The following is a 16,288-nucleotide window of genomic DNA, read 5'->3' as shown; positions in this document are numbered from 1 at the left end:
ATTCCCCATGCAAAAATATCTCTGGGGCATCTTTCCATATAAATATGTTGCTCCGTTCCTCAGGTATTGCTAGTTACTTGAAATTTCAGAACTGGGTTTTTTGGGGAAGGGCAATGATGTCTGTGAACAGTCTGAGGACAACTATACCTGCTCACTTTTAGCTTTCATTTCTGGGTTTAGTGATCTTTCAAAGAATCTGCTAAAATCTTAGTGCCAGATACAGGTCACCTTCAGGAGGACTCGTGGGAATTCAACCTTCAACAGATAAGAGCTGCTTTGATGTCACAAGGTGGTTTTATTGTTAAGGCTGATCAATGTCAAAATTATTTAGGTGATAATTTAACATTCCCAACAAACTATACAAGTCACATTTTGTAGAAACATTAATTGTCAGAGGCACAAATAGAAATGTTAAATGAACGCATCATTTATTTATTAATATTTTAGAAGTAGGAGATGTCACAGACATTTAAAAATAGTATCTATCAAGGAACTAAGAGATGGAAATGGACCAGCCACTTTCCAAACATGTAGGTAACTCAATTATTACCGTATAATACAATAGAAAAGGCTGCAGTGCTCTCTACCACCAGAAGAGTTGTATCTATACAAATTGTGCATAAGTGAGCGCATATTTATAACAATATACATACACTCCCAAACACACAATTATATATAATACGTAAATAAGTAGACATATATACAAGCATATACATATATACAATAACTCAAAAACATACATATATTTAATGGCCAACTTGAGTGCAATCATTTTCACTACACAACATGAAATAATAATAATAGTATATATTGAGCGAACTTGGGGTTGAAGAGTCATTGAAATATATATATACAACTATCAAATAGTAACAAATAGGGAAGCTTTATCAAGACAAGAATAAATAAACCATAAAGGGATTGCGAATAGGGATGAGCAAACCGAACTTTACAGGTTCAGGTTTTTGTGGTGTAGGAATTCCGTTATGGATTCCGTTATAACAAGATTCGTAGAGGGAATGCAAAACGGAAGCCTTTAAGAATACCGTTATATTCCGTTACAACGAAATCCATAACGGAATTCCTACACCACCCAAACACTGAACCCAAACCTGTAAAGTTTGGGTTCACTCATGCCTGATTGCGAATAGAAGCCTATCAGGTTGGACGTTTATAGGTTACCGATACCTTTGTTTTTGGTTTTTTTATGAATTCTACTCATTTTGGGCTATAAATCATTTTTTCAAAAGGTCTTGATTAAAAATTTTCAACAGTTATTCTTCTGCTTCACACTGAATCTGTCAAAGAACTGCTCTGAAAGCTCAATCTCGAAAACAGTGGTTCTGAGCTGTCGGGAGTTTAGAGATAGGAGCTGCAGATCCATCCAACAGAGCAATTGTGTGATGAATTCTGTGGGAAGCAAAGAGCCTGCTGGTCTGCCAATACACTGAAACTGAAAGCTGTAGAAGAAAAATTGTTGAAAGTTGTGAATCAAGAAGAAATTATTTTAGCCTAAAATGAGTAGAATGCAATAATAAAAAAAATTGCCATCAAAAAGTGTCTATAGCCTATAATTGACAAAATTACAAATGGAAGCTCAAATCTGATAAGCTCCCATGGGAAAATCCACCATGTGGCCTTTGCAATAGTTTTGATAATGCTCCCCTAATGTTTTAGAGGTACCTGAGAAAATTCAGTATATACAACAAAGGCTCTGGTCAACAACTCAAACATATAGCACCTGAATAACAAAACGAAATATGTGAGAGGAATGACATCAGTCTACTTAGTGAATCCTGTGCGTATTTTCATGCTATACATCTGGAATAGCACACTATCAGTTGTAGATTATCGGAAAACATTTGTTATGCCACATTGCCAGTCTCCTGATGATTCCTGGACAACTTCTTCCAAATCAAGCGTTTGAGTTATGTCTTCCCCACCTTCGTCCTCTTCTTGGTGCATAGAAACTTCCTCTATAAGGTCTGTGACATAATATGACAGCAGATAAGGAAGATTAATTCATTCATTAGCCATAATCTACAGATAAGTAATGTGTTTGTATACTACAGATCTTTTTTATTCCCTTGAATGACTTGAGGTCAATTGGAATTTTAGGTTTAGGTTTCTGTTTTCTATTTCTTGATTGAGTTTATTCACAAGGTGGTGGAAAAGAACAATATAAAAGTGTGAATACTGTCTGAAAGGACATCTGTCAGCAGATTTGAACCTATGACACTGGCTGACCTGTTACATGTGCAGTTAGCAGCTGAAGGCACCTGTGTTGGCCCCATGTTCATATGTGCGCCCATTGCTGAGAAAAATATAGGGGGGTATTCTGCCGCACCCTCTCCACTTTGACATGGCCAGGCATGATCACATTTACACTGCCTGGCTCTATCAAAATGTAGAGGGCGCGGAAGTTGCAGAGAGAGCAGAGTCTCTAGGTGTAATGACAAAGTGCTGTTGCTCCTGAAGGCTCATTTGCATATATTAAAATTAATTTTTCTCAGCAATGCAGGCACATATTGAATCCAGGGGGAAAAAAAAAGCAAGCTGGTTTGAGAGCTGCATTTATACAAGCAGGCAAATAACACGAGTTTGTGAGCGTTCGCGTGTTTGATTTTGAAGTGTGTGTTTGTACTAAGTGTGTGACTTTAGATTAAGTGAGGGAGTATCTGTGAGAGCTAAATTATTTGTGTGCATCGCTGAGTGGCTGTGCCTGACTTTATTGTACACTGTGACTTGCATTTGCTGCCAGGTTTATTGCAGAGCAGCTGAGAGTATACTGTGATTACATTTTTTTTTCTCTTCCTTCTCCAGGGTGTTGAACAGGTGAGTAATTAGGGTGAGGCTGTCTAATTAGGAGAAGTTAAATAGCCAGCCTTGAGGGCAACTCAGTCATTTGAATCCAGAGGGAAAAAAATTAGGCTGGTTTGAGAGCTGCACTTATACAAGCAGACAGATAACGCGAGTGTGTGTTTGTATTAAGGGTGTGACTTTAGATTACGTAACTTGAGATTCAGGGACTTTAGGAGGGGACTACAATAAACTAGATTCTTATCACTGCACTATATTGTATCTTTTCTCTTTTCTTGCGTAATCCCCATTTAGTATGTGTTCCATTATTGACAGCGAAGTCCAGTGCACATCTTGTCTAATGTATGCAGTCTTGGAACAGACGTTTGAGGGTGCATAACTTTGTTCAAAATGTGAGCAAATTGCCCATTTGGAATCGCACATTGTGTATCTAAACGGGCGAATTTCAACACTGAGAGGCATTGACAATTTGGAAAAGAGTTTGTTGCTCACTCAGGAAGCAGTCTATGGGGTAGATGTGGGGGAGGGTGACAGAGAGGAGGCTCAGGAAAGTCAGGGAGCTAGCTGGTTAACAGTTAGAAAGCGGGGTAGAGGGAAGAGTGCCAGGGAGGCTAGCCCTGATCTGACACACCCCAACAAGTTTGCACGGTTGGCAGATGAGGGGGATGTCAGTTCAGGGACGGCACTGCTGCAGCCGGACACTTCCTCTGCCAGCCAGTGGAATGTCAGCTCCAGTAAGCAGTGGACCAGGAGAGCAGGGCAGGCTAGACAGGTGCTCGTAGTGGCAGACTCCATTATTAGGGGTACAGATACGGCGTTCTGTCACAAAGACCGGAATCGCAAACGGTGTGTTGTCTTCTTGCCGCTCGAGTTCAACACATCGCGGATCGAGTTGACAGAATACTGGGAGGGGCTGGAGAAGATCCAGTGGTCATGGTCCATATCGGAACCAATGACAAAGTTAGAGGTAGGTGGAGCGCCCTTAAAAATTATTTTAGGGATTTAGGTGAAAAGCTTAGGGCAAGGACCTCAAAGGTAGTATTTTCCAAAATACGACCTGTACCACGAGCAATACAAGAAAGGCAGCGGGAGATTAGAGAGGTTAACAAGTGGCTCAAGAACTGGTGTAGCAAAGAAGGGTTTGGGTTCCTGGAGAACTGGGCCGACTTCTCTCTCGGCTACAGGCTACATCGTAGGGATGGGCTGCATCTCAATGGGGAAGGCACAGCTGTGTTGGGGAGAAGATGGCTAGAAGGTTGGAGTAGTGTTTAAAGGGATTCTGTCATCTCTTTTTACCCTATAGAGATGCGGACATGCACGGCTAGATCGTCGCTAGCATGTCCACAATATACCAGTCCCATATCTCTGAGTGGTTTTATGGAATGTAAAAAATTATTTTATATATATGTAAATCAGCCTGGTAAGGAGCCCTAAGGGGCTGTACTAACTGTTCTGGAGTCCAGCCACGCCCCCCTGTGAAGGAGCCCAGCACCGCCTATATCCACGAATCTCCTCCTTGCTCACAAAGTCAGATCGCCGTAATCTCGCGATGAGCAAGCTCGTGCATGCACGAGCTCGCGCACCGTGAAATTACAGCGATCTGACTTTGTGAGCAAGGAGCAGATTCGTGGATACAGGCGGTGCTGGGCACCTTCACAGGTGGGCGTGGCTGGACTCCAGAACGGTTAGTACAGCCCCTTGGGCTCCTTACCAGGCTGATTTACATATATATATAAAATCATTTTTTACACTCAATAAAACCACTCAGATATGGGACAGGTATATTGCAGACATGCTAGCGACGATCTAGCCATGCATGTCTGCATCTCTATAGGGTAAAAAGAGGTTACAGAATCCCTTTAAACTAGGGACTGAGGGGAGGGTAATTGCATTATAGGATAGGAAGATAGTGCAGATTGAGACCGGGGGCAAGGTAATGGGACTAGGGGAGGAATGGAAGGAGGAACTAGAACAGCTCAGCAGGAAAAGTGTAGGGTAAAAATATACATAAACCTCTTAAATGTATGTATACTAATGACAGAAGTCTGACTAATAAAACTGGGGAACTAGAATTAGTGATGTGTGAGGAGGACTATGACATAGTGGGAATAACTGAGACATGGCTGGATGATCGCTATGACTGGGCAGTTAATGTACAGGGTTATAGTCCGTTTAGAAAGGATCGCCAAAACTGTAAAGTCTTGTCTAAAGGCCACACTCCAGGAAGATATAAGTGAGGGACATGAACATGTTGAGTCACTGTGGGTAGAAATACCCATCTGACCCAGGAAGAAGTACAGCGGCGTGTTAAAAATATTAAAATAGCCAAATCGCCAGGACCAGATGGCATACACCCCTGTATCCTAAGAGAATTAAGTAATGTCATAGCCAGACCCTTATTTCTGATATTTAAGGACTCTATACTGACACTGAAATTTAGTGCCAATATTCAAAAAGGGTCCAAAAACAGAGCCCGGAAACGATAGGCCGGTAAGTTTAACATCTGTTGTGGGTAAACTGTTTGAAGGTTTTCTAAGAGATGCTATCTTGGAGTACCTCATTGAAAATAAGCAAATAACGTCATATCAGCATGGCTGCATGAGGGATCGGTCATGTCAAACTAATTTAATCAGTTTCTATGAGGAGGTAAGTTCTAGACTTGACAGCTGCGAATCAATGGATGTCGTGTATCTGGACTTCTCCAAAGCATTTGACACTGTACTGCACAAAAGGTTAGTATATAAAATGAGAATGCTTGGACTGGGAGAAAATGTCTGTATGTGGGTAAGTAACTGGCTCAATGATAGAAAGCAGAGGGTGGTTATTAATGGTACACACTCAGATTGGGTCACTGTCACTAGTGGAGTACCTCAGGGGTCAGTATTGGGCCCTATTCTCTTCAATATATTAATGATCTTGTAGAAGGCTTGCACAGTAAAATATCAATTTTTGCAGATGACACTAAACTGTGTAAAGTAATTGACACGGAAGAGGACAGTATACTGCTACAGATGGATCTGGATAGACTGGAGGCTTGGGCAGATAAGTGGCAGATGAGGTTTAACACTGACAAATATAAGGTTATGCACATGGGAAGGAATAATGCAAGTCACCTGTACATACTAAATGGTAAAACACTGGGTAACACTGACATGGAAAAGGACCTAGGAATTTTAGTGAACAGCAAACTAAGCGGTAAAAACCAGTGTCAGGCAGCTGCTGCCAAGGGCAATAAGATAATGGGTTGCATCAAAAGGGGCATAGATGCCTGTGATGAGAACATAGTCCTACCACTTTACACATCACTAGTCAGACCACACATGGAGTACTGTGTACAGTTCTGGGCTCCTGTGAACAAGGCAGACATAGCAGAGCTGGAGAGGGTACAGAGGAGGGCAACTAAAGTAATAACTGGAATGGGGCAACTACAGTACCCTGAAAGATTATCAACATTAGGGTTATTCACTTTAGAAAAAAGATGACTGAGGAGAGATCTAATAACTATATATAAATATATCAAGGGTCAGTACAGAGATCTCTCCCATTATCTATTCATCCCCAGGACTGTGACTGTGACGAGGGGACATCCTCTGTGTCTGGAGGAAAGAAGGTTTGTACACAAACATAGAAGAGGATTCTTTACGGTAAGAGCAGTGAGAATATGGAACTCTCTGCCTGAGCAGGTGGTGATGGAGAGTAGTGGCGATTGTGAATATTCTATTCGTGAATTTTTATCGCGAATATTGGCACTTAATTCGCGAATATCTAGAATATAGTGCTATATCTTCATAATCGCGAATATTCTAGATTTTTTTTCCATCAGTACCCATGATCCCTCACTGCTTCTTGCTTATGGGCCAATGAGAAGGCTGCAATATCTTTGACTTTAGGAGTAGTGTTGATCGCAAATTTTCGTATCGCAAATTTTATGACGGCCGATTTTCGCAATCAAGAAAATAACTGGAGACTGGAGATCACGAATTCTCGAATATATGACGAATATTCGCCCAAATATTTGCGAAATATCGCAAATTCGAATATTGCCCATGCCGCTCATCACTGATGGTGAGTTCACTAAAAGAGTTCAAGAGGGGCCTGGATGTATTTCTGGAGCGTAATAATATTACAGGCTATAGCTACTAGAGATGGGTCGTTGATCCAGGGAGTTATTCTGATTGCCTGATTGGAGTCGGGAAGGAATTTTTTTCCCCCTTAAGTGGGGAAAATTGGCTTCTACCTCACAGTTTTTTTTTTTTGCCTTCCTCTGGATCAACTTTTAGGATAACAGGCCGCACTGGATGGACAAATGTCTTTTTTTGGCCTTATATACTATGTTACTATGTATATGAACATGGGACCAACACATATGCCTTCAGCTGCCAAGTGCACATGCTACAGGTCAACCAGGTTCATAGGTGCAAATCTTCTGACAGATGCCCTTTAAGAGGATCTTGGGGCCTCACTTATTGCCAAAAGTTTTAGGCTTACACCTGGTTCTGCACAATGCATAACCAATATATCCCTTAAAGAAAGCCTCTCATCTTTCCTGACAATTCTATTTTAATAAATTCTTCAGTATAAAAAATTAATTAATGCTGAAGCATCTTTTCTTACAACTTTACACAATTTCTGTTAATCTTACTGGAAACATATGAACAAACTCTTCCTATTCTCTGTCAATGGGGCATGTCACTTAAAGAAAACCGTCACCTCCTGCATGCACATATTGGAGAGGATGGCAGAATTGCAGGGACACAACAAGGTGCACAGGGGTGGCTGTGGATATACAAATGACTGATCCCGAGCCAGTGCCAGGTGTTCTATACATGTACTACTTACTGTACTTTATGGGGCTTCTGGGAGGTTGCAGACATGATTAGGCAGTGCTAGCACTACATAGTATAAGGACAAATCCAATGGATAAGGGGAATAAGTAAGACCCAACTGTCAATTTATTCATAGGTTTCAAGGAGGAATAACAGAAGAATGGAACAATGCAGGGTTTTAAAGCGCCTCTGTCACCATAATCAACCCTATTCAACCAGACATACTGCCTGGTAGGGCTCATCATGCTGATTAAACTATACCTTTCTTTTGTCTGTATGCTAAACAGCTGCAGAGAAATCAAAGTTTTTATTCATATGCAAATGAGAATTTCAAGCACTCAGAGGCGGGGCTGAATATTCTGAGCACTTCTATGTAACACCCCCTGTGCTCTGCACACGCCCCCTCCCATTGACTGACAGGGCTAGACATGAGGCTGAGGGCAGAGCTGTGTCCTAGCATCTACATATCATATAGTCTATGTACTATAGCTTCACCACACTGAGAAAGCTAATCTACATACCACTGCTTTATTCACAAGCACAATATATTATACAGACACCGGTAATATGTGTTAGCTTATAAGCATAGAAAAAGCATACATCTCAACAGGCTCGGACTGGCCCACAGGGGTACAGGGGAATCCACCGGTGGGCCCCTGAGCAAGGTGGGCCCCTAGTCTCCCACCCCCTGCACAAGTGGCACATAACACATTATATTTAGTACACTACATACATATATTCAATGTACAGCACCTCAACCAGCTTATGTTTATATAAAAAAAAATGTTAGATTATTTATTATATTATAATGTATCCGTACGGTGGGCCCCCAAAATAAATTTTACTGGTGGTCCCTATGTACCCAAGTCCGACACTGCATCTCAATGCGATAATGCTATAGCTTGGTGGTTAAGTGGTTGGTTTTGTATGTAGAGATCCCAGGTTTGAATCTTGAAAGAGACATCAAAAATGTTTTCTTCATATATTTTTTCTTCCATATTTATCCCATAAGAAAAGTCTATGTCCTTATTATATCGAGAATAATGTTGTTTTTAGAATGCTGATAAATATTACTGGCTTCTTTATAATCATATATTGTGTGTGTGAATAAACCAGTAATAGGTTTTAGCAAAAAACAAACAAACACTTTTCTCAATATAGTAAGGCCTTATTATTATAGGATTATATATTTTTCTATTATAGTGTAGCCTTTTAATATGCTTTTAAATAAGAGAAAAAACATAAAACATATATCTCTTCTGGGTCTGGGATTTGAAGCAGGGATCTCTATATGCAAACTACTATACCACTAAGGCTACTTTCACACTTGCGGCAGAGAGATCCGGCAAGCAGTTCCGTCGCCGGAACTGCCTGCCGGATCAGGCAAAATGTATGCTAACTGATGGCATTAGTAAGACTGATCAGGATCCTGATCAGTCTTAAAAATGCCTGATCAGTCGAAAAAATGCATTGAAATGCCGGATCCGTCTTTCCGGTGTCATCCGGCAAAAACGGATCCGGCATTTATTTTTTCACCTTTTTTTCAGTCTGCGCATGCGCATACCGGAAGGACGGATCCGGCATTCCGGTATTCTGAATGCCGGATCCGGCACTAATACATTCCTATGGGAAAAAATGCCTGATCCGGCATTCAGGCAAGTCTTCAGTTTTTTTAGCCGGAGATAAAACCGTAGCATGCTACGGTTTTCTCTTTTGCCTGATCAGTCAAAACGACTGAACTGAAGACATCCTGATGCAAACTGAACGGATTACTCTCCATTCAGAATGCATGGGGACATACCTGATCAGTTCTTTTCCGGTATAGAGCCCCTGTGACGGAACTCTATGCCGGAAAAGAACAACGCAAGTGTGAAAGTAGCCTAAGCTATAGCATTACTTCATACAGAAGCATGGAGTGTCTATGCTTATAAGCTAACATATATTACTGGTGTCTGTATAATCATATATTGTGCCTGTGAATTCAGTAATATGAGAATTAGCTTTCTGAGCAGATCTCAGTGTTGGTAAAGCTATAGTACATAGACTATATGATATGTTTTTATGCTAAGACACAGCTCTGCCCTCAGCCTCATGTCTAGCCCTGTCAATCAAGGGGAGGGGGCGTGTGCAGAGCACAGGGGGTGTTATATAGCAGTGGTTAGACCTTTCAGCCCCGCCTCTGAGTGCTCGAATTGCTCATTTGCATATGAAGAAAAACACATATTTCTCTGCAGCTATTTATCATACAGACAAAAGATAGGTGTAGTTTTAATCGGCATGATGAGCCTTACCAGGCAGTATGTCTGGTTTAATAGGGTTGATCCTGGTGACAGAGCCTCTTTAAGAAAAAAGCTCCAAAATTTGTATTTTATGGGGAATAGAAGTTAGAACGGACATATGAGAAGAGATAAGTCCCTTTTAAACCACTGGACTGCTGAAAATAAGCACAATAATAAAGTCCAGGAAACAGGGTGGACGTACCAGGATAGGCATGGGTTCGTTTCATATGAAGTTTCATATTGCATTTCTGGGAGAAGGTCATTGAGCAGTAATCACATTTGTAAGGCTTTTCTCCAGTATGCTTCTTCATATGCACCTGCAGTGCACTCTTCTGGTTGAACGCTTTCTCACACAACGAGCATTGAAAAGGACGCTCTCCTGCAAGCACATACAATGGTTTAGGTTTTTACAATGCATCAATGCATATTCCAAACTTCATGGTTAAAATAGACATGACGTAGCTGTGTGGCTTAGTAAATACTTTTTCTACATGCATTGTGATTTGTAAATGATATACTTTTTTGCCACGCTAAGTAAAAATGCAACAGAGTGGTCATATCTCAGATGGCCCTGCATCATTTCCACTTATTTACAAGCCATGTCATTTATCCATAGTTATATGTTTATGAAATAGTTTTTTAGACTAATATTGGAATATTTTCCCATCAGTTTTCTAGATAGAATACTGAAGCCTAATGGAAAAAGATCTAACACAAGTGAGAACCCTAAATAGGATATCCAGGATTTTTATAATGGTGGCTCATCTGCAGCCGATTACTGTTTCAGAGTAGCTCTGGCGTCAGAAGTGGGCGCCGGAACTACACAGCCCATTGTGTAGTGGACGGAGCTGGTTACTGTGCCAGACAGGAGCCAGAACTAGAGCTCAATGGAGACCCGGACATCTTCAGAACTTCAGTGGGGGATGATCGGTGACGGAAAGTATTGCTTCTTTGATTTTTTTACTCTTTTTTTGAGACACTCTGACGCTGACTCTCTATCACATCAAAACAAAAATAAACACATGCACAATTTCCAGACCTTTACAGAAAAGTGATTTTGCCTGGAATAAATCTTCAGAGCGACATGCTTTGAGACTAAAGGATTTCTTATTAATTGAAATTGAGGTCAGCGTCTAATTATTCTACAGACGCAAATGATTACAGACAAGCTATTTGAAGACATGTCAAAGAAGCTGAAAGCTCGTTTTGCTGTCTGATCTCCTCTGTTATCAGTTTTACAAATCCATGAACATTTTCTGCATAGCTTTTTGTAACGTATTGATAACGGGTCACATAGAAATTATCTTCTACCATCATGGAGATGCAGTTGATTTTCTCCTCTTAGTAAATATTTTCATCTATGGTTTTTCAGATAATTTATGCTGAAGATAATTAACCAACGACAATGACAATTTATTGCTTATGAGAAGGAAACCATAAAAGAACATCACTCTCCCGAGGCTGGTTGAAGGACTGATCTAAGTGTTCACAATGCTAGAAAGTGGCATCAAAAAGAAAGGACTGAAATATACAATCACTAACATATTCTGAATGTCTGAGAAGGAGAAGCACCTTTATCCCTTATATGCATTTTGGTCAGAAGCAATTACATAAGCTAAATGGAGTGGCAGTTGAGCAAGGGCCCTGCCAATCTATTTGAAAAACTAAGGTGCTGACATAGGTGACAAAGCACTCAGCTATTTTTGTCTGTGCCATAGACCTTGCTGCTTACTGATTTGCAGGTACTGTTCTGTGAGCTCAGAGTTCTTGCAACAGCCCAAACAGAATGGCTGAGACACCTTGAAGACTCTCAGCACTGGTTCTTTTGCTACAGTTCAGGCTCACAGGTCTCACTGCTGCTTTTGCTTATTTATCTTTAGATGAGTGGCCTATAAAAGTGGTTTTCCGGTATTAAAAAAAAAGTCTACTTTCTCCCGGAAAGAATGTTACACCTGTCCATGGTTTGTATCAGTTAATGCAGCTTGGCTCTACTGAAATGAATGGGGCTGAGCTGCAACCCCATGCACAATTTATGGACAGTGTTTTTCAAAGAAAGCATACTTTTTCCTAATCCTGGACAACACCTTTAAAAATAATTTCAAAACTAACAAACTTTTAAATAGTTTGTAAGGAATAGAAAAGATTAATCTCAAGAAGTGCCAAAGTCATTCTAAGGGTCCATTCACACGTCCGTTGTTTCTTTCCTGATCTGTTCCGTTTTTTGCGGAACAGATCTGGACCCAATTATTTTCAATGGGTCCTGAAAAAAAATCTGACATTGAGCTGTCCGTTTTTTTTTCAGGACCCATTGAAAATGAATGGGTCCAGATCTGGTCCAGATCTGTTCCGCAAAAAACTGAACAGATCAGGAAAGAAACAACGGACGTGTGAATGGACCCTAACAAACATAGGACTAATGATAAATAATTCAAGGGGTTCTGCAGTTCCTCTGGACCTCAGTGGGGGTCCCGATCAGCTGCCTGAAAAGGCAGTGGAGCTCCAGGAGCGCCACACCCTTTTCTCTGCTTCCCTCAGGCTAAGTGACTTCACGATTAGTATCACTGGTCCTTCACTTGAATGGAGCTTAGCCGTGCCCAGGCCAGTGATACTAGTCGTGACATCACTGGGCCTGAGGGGAAAAGAGAGGAGGCTGTGGCGCTTCTGGAGCACCACTGCCTTCTCAAACAGCTGATCGGGGTCCTGGGTGTCGGACCCACGCTGATCAAGTGCTGATGATCTATCCAGAGGATAGATCATCAGTTTAAAAGAACTGCAGAACCCCTTTAGAGGCTAATGTAAAAGCCAGATCCAGCAGTAGATAATCAATATCAGACAAACAAAATCATCTCTAAAGAGATTACTTAGGAATTCGGCCAGTCCTAATCGTTCTGTAGTACATCAGGTCTTACGTTGCTTATTATTGAGGACATAGTTGGAGAAAACATCTATTTTCTTGTAACGGCACAGCTTGAATTTTAGGTTCATCCGGTTGTAAACAGGACATAACAGGTAATGCTAAGCTGTAATATACTTATAAAGAATGCAATCTGCCAATTCTCTGACTTCTTGACATTTGGAGAAAATAGACTTAATGAAAACTCTTGGAAGCTCCTAAAAGCAAATTGTCACTTTCTTAGTAAATATATGCAACTCAGTCCAAAGTTGCAATTTAAGTATGACATAGTTGCATGGTTAATTGGCTTCAACAACTACTGTGCCATTGTCTTAAAGTACATACTCATTACCTTGTAATACACTACTTTCCTCCCTTGCCTTCTCAATTTCAAGCCCATTTAAAGTTATTGCCTGGATCTTTAAATGTAGAAATGTATGCATGCATAAAGTAACACAGGCATAAAGACTTGGAAAATTGGAGCAATTATGGTAGAATAGGTTAGATCGCACAAAACGCATCATGCATAAACTCTCCTTCTGACGACGCTGAAAACATTATTTTTTTCTTCTACTTAATGACATTTATTAAGAAGATGAAAGCTCGGGGGAATTGTTAGGCTATGAAGCTTGCACATTTATCCAGACAATGAAATGATACTCAGGGCTTTTTAGAGGTTCTTCAGAAACGACAGAATAAAGTTACATAACATCATCATTTTGGAAATGAACACACAGGTTATCCTTCCTTCACCCCAAGAACCATCACAGTACTAATGTTCTGCTCAGGCTTAGAACATTGTCTTTTACAAAAAAAAAAAAAAGATACCTGAGTTTTACAAGCAACTAGAGGAAGAAGTGTCACATGCAGTACACGTGGAAAAAATGTGAGCTCAATGTAGCGATCTTATTAAACCAAGCAGACACATTTAATACTAATGGATACCCTCTTAGAACTGAAGAATGTATTAGTGAATTATTTTGCCATAAGGGTTGATTATAGAAGACGGTTGTGTTGACAAGCATCAGCCTACACATTAAAAGCCCTGTAATTCATTGAAAACATTTTTAAGTAAAAGTCATTTTCCTTCTACCTATAAAATGTATTACTGTTATTTCCTATATATTTAAAGCAATAAAATATCCAGAAGCATTGTGCACAAATTATCAACTGAACAATATCACATATCACTTTTCCCACACATGGGCTAGTATCACAGGAAACTAGTTAAAGGCATTCTCAGAATTAATGTACAGGGTGGGCCATTTATATGGATACACCTTAATAAAATGGGAATGGTTGGTGATATTAACTTCCTGTTTGTGGCACATTAGTATATGTGAGGGGGGAAACTTTTCAAGATGGGTGGTGACCATGGCGGCCATTTTGAAGTCAGCCATTTTGAATCCAACTTTTGTTTTTTCAATAGGAAGAGGGTCATGTGGCACATCAAACTTATTGTGAATTTCACACGAAAAACAATGGTGTGCTTGGTTTTAACGTAACTTTATTCTTTCATGAGTTATTTACAAGTTTCTCTTTGTTTACAGCCATTGACATGTCGCCGAGGTTAACACGTGAGGAGCGGATAGAAATTGTGTTGATGTCTGGTGAACGCAGTAACCGGGTCATTGCAGCAGATTTCAATGCAAGACAGCCTACGAGACCACCCATCTCCCATGCTACAGTTAGCAAACTGCTTGCTAAGTTTCTGAAACTGGTTCAGTGTTGGATTTGCCAAAATGTGGACGCATGAAATCTGTCTCTAATGAAGAAACATCAGTGGCTGTCCTAGCTTCATTCAGCAAGAGCCCACAGCGTAGCACTCGCCGCATGTCACTGGAGAGTGGCATTAGTCGAACATCCCTTCGGCGGATATTAGCTACTCACAAATGGCACCCTTACAAACTCCAGCTACTGCAGCATCTCAACGAGGATGACCCAGATCGGCGCACTGAATTTGCAGAATGGGCAAAACAAAAATTGGCACAGGACCCTCAGTTTACGCAGAAGATTTTGTTCAGTGATGAGGCAAACTTTTATGTGAATGGTGAAGTTAACAAACAAAACCACCACTATTGGTCTGACACTAACCCACATTGGATAGATCCCTCCAAGACTGTTGGAACAAAAAAATTTATGGTATGGTGTGGTATATGGGGTACAAAGATAGTGGGGCCATTCTTCATCAATGGAAACCTCAAGGCCACTAGATATGCGAAATTGCTACATGATGATGTGTTTACAATTAAGGTGTGGTGGCTCACTCTGTACACAGCTGTGGAAATGGGTGCTGCTAAGTCTGCTATGACTCACCCAGTCATAAAGGGGATTAAAGTATATGTAGGTAGAAAGACTGAGCACTCGCCAGCTGGACCAAGTGAAGACCAAGAACAATATATGTAATGTAAGAATGATTTATTAGTGGAATATTAATAAATAGCCCTGAACTTATATAGCAATAAAATATAAAATACAATGCTAGTATAAAATGATGTAGTACCCAAATAACGAATTAGAATGTAATAATAGCACATACATAAATACAATAATATAACATAGACAATGCTAAAAAGAGATAAAAAAAAGGGCAATTATGGTAATATAAATGATATAAAAAACAGTATAAAATGTAGAAGTGGTTTATATATTCGATATGTATTCGGTATATATTCGATGATGTATTCGGTATATATTCGATGAACCACTACACAGTCCAGTGAAGAAATATGCCAGGTATAATGTCCGATGATAAAAGCGGATAAATGTCCCTGTATTTAAAGAGATAAATTCGCTTGTATAGGAACAAATCAACGTACAGTCTAGGAATAGGAATGCACCTGTTATATGCCGTCTGTTGTGAGTGTAACCGTGGCGTCCCACGAGGCTCACTGAATCAGATTAGGCAATACCTGGGTCTAGTCGCTTGCTCAAGGTGGTCATGTAGCTCTCAGCGTGAGAGATCTCTTGGTAGCTTTTCACTGATCTTGCAAGCCTGGACCTAGTTGGTAATTATCAAGGCGTCTTACTTTGTTCGTATTTGCGCGGTGTCACTGTTCCGGCAAAGTTAAGATCCAATTGTCGGGATGTTGGGGTCTCATAAATGTTCATCAGCTGATGTCCAAAGTATACAGAAACCAAACGCGTTTCGGGGTCCTTTCCTGGCCCCTTCCTCAGTGGACCACTGAGGAAGGGGCCAGGAAAGGACCCCGAAACGCGTTTGGTTTCTGTATACTTTGGACATCAGCTGATGAACATTTATGAGACCCCAACATCCCGACAATTGGATCCTAACTTTGCCGGAAAAAATGACACCGCGCAAATACGAACAAAGTAAGACGCCTTGATAATTACCAACTAGGTCCAGGCTTGCAAGATCGGTGAAAAGCTACCAAGAGATCTCTCACGCTGAGAGCTACATGACCACCTTGAGCAAGCGACTAGACCCAGGTATTGCCTAATCTGATTCAGTG

At 40.6% G+C, this 16,288-nt stretch overlaps 1 protein-coding gene across 3 annotated transcripts in view; it reads right to left on the bottom strand.

The window, feature by feature from the left end:
* Positions 1-298: 298 nt before the first annotated feature.
* ZNF236 (zinc finger protein 236) overlaps positions 299-16,288 on the bottom strand; it is a 154,701-nt gene continuing 138,711 nt past the window's right edge. For all 3 annotated transcript variants that reach the window (XM_040432600.1, XM_040432602.1, XM_040432601.1), the window contains exons 32-33: positions 10,125-10,301; positions 299-1,982 (exon numbers count right to left, since the gene is read on the bottom strand). In XM_040432600.1, coding sequence (XP_040288534.1) covers positions 1,846-1,982; positions 10,125-10,301 — 314 coding nt within the window. In that variant the 3' untranslated portion in view covers positions 299-1,845. The remainder of the gene's footprint in view (positions 1,983-10,124; positions 10,302-16,288) is intronic.

The sequence above is a fragment of the Bufo bufo genome, chromosome 5 (genome assembly GCF_905171765.1).
Source record: "Bufo bufo chromosome 5, aBufBuf1.1, whole genome shotgun sequence".
Classification (NCBI taxonomy): Eukaryota; Metazoa; Chordata; class Amphibia; order Anura; family Bufonidae; genus Bufo; species Bufo bufo.
This window is presented reverse-complemented; position numbering and strand designations above follow the sequence as displayed.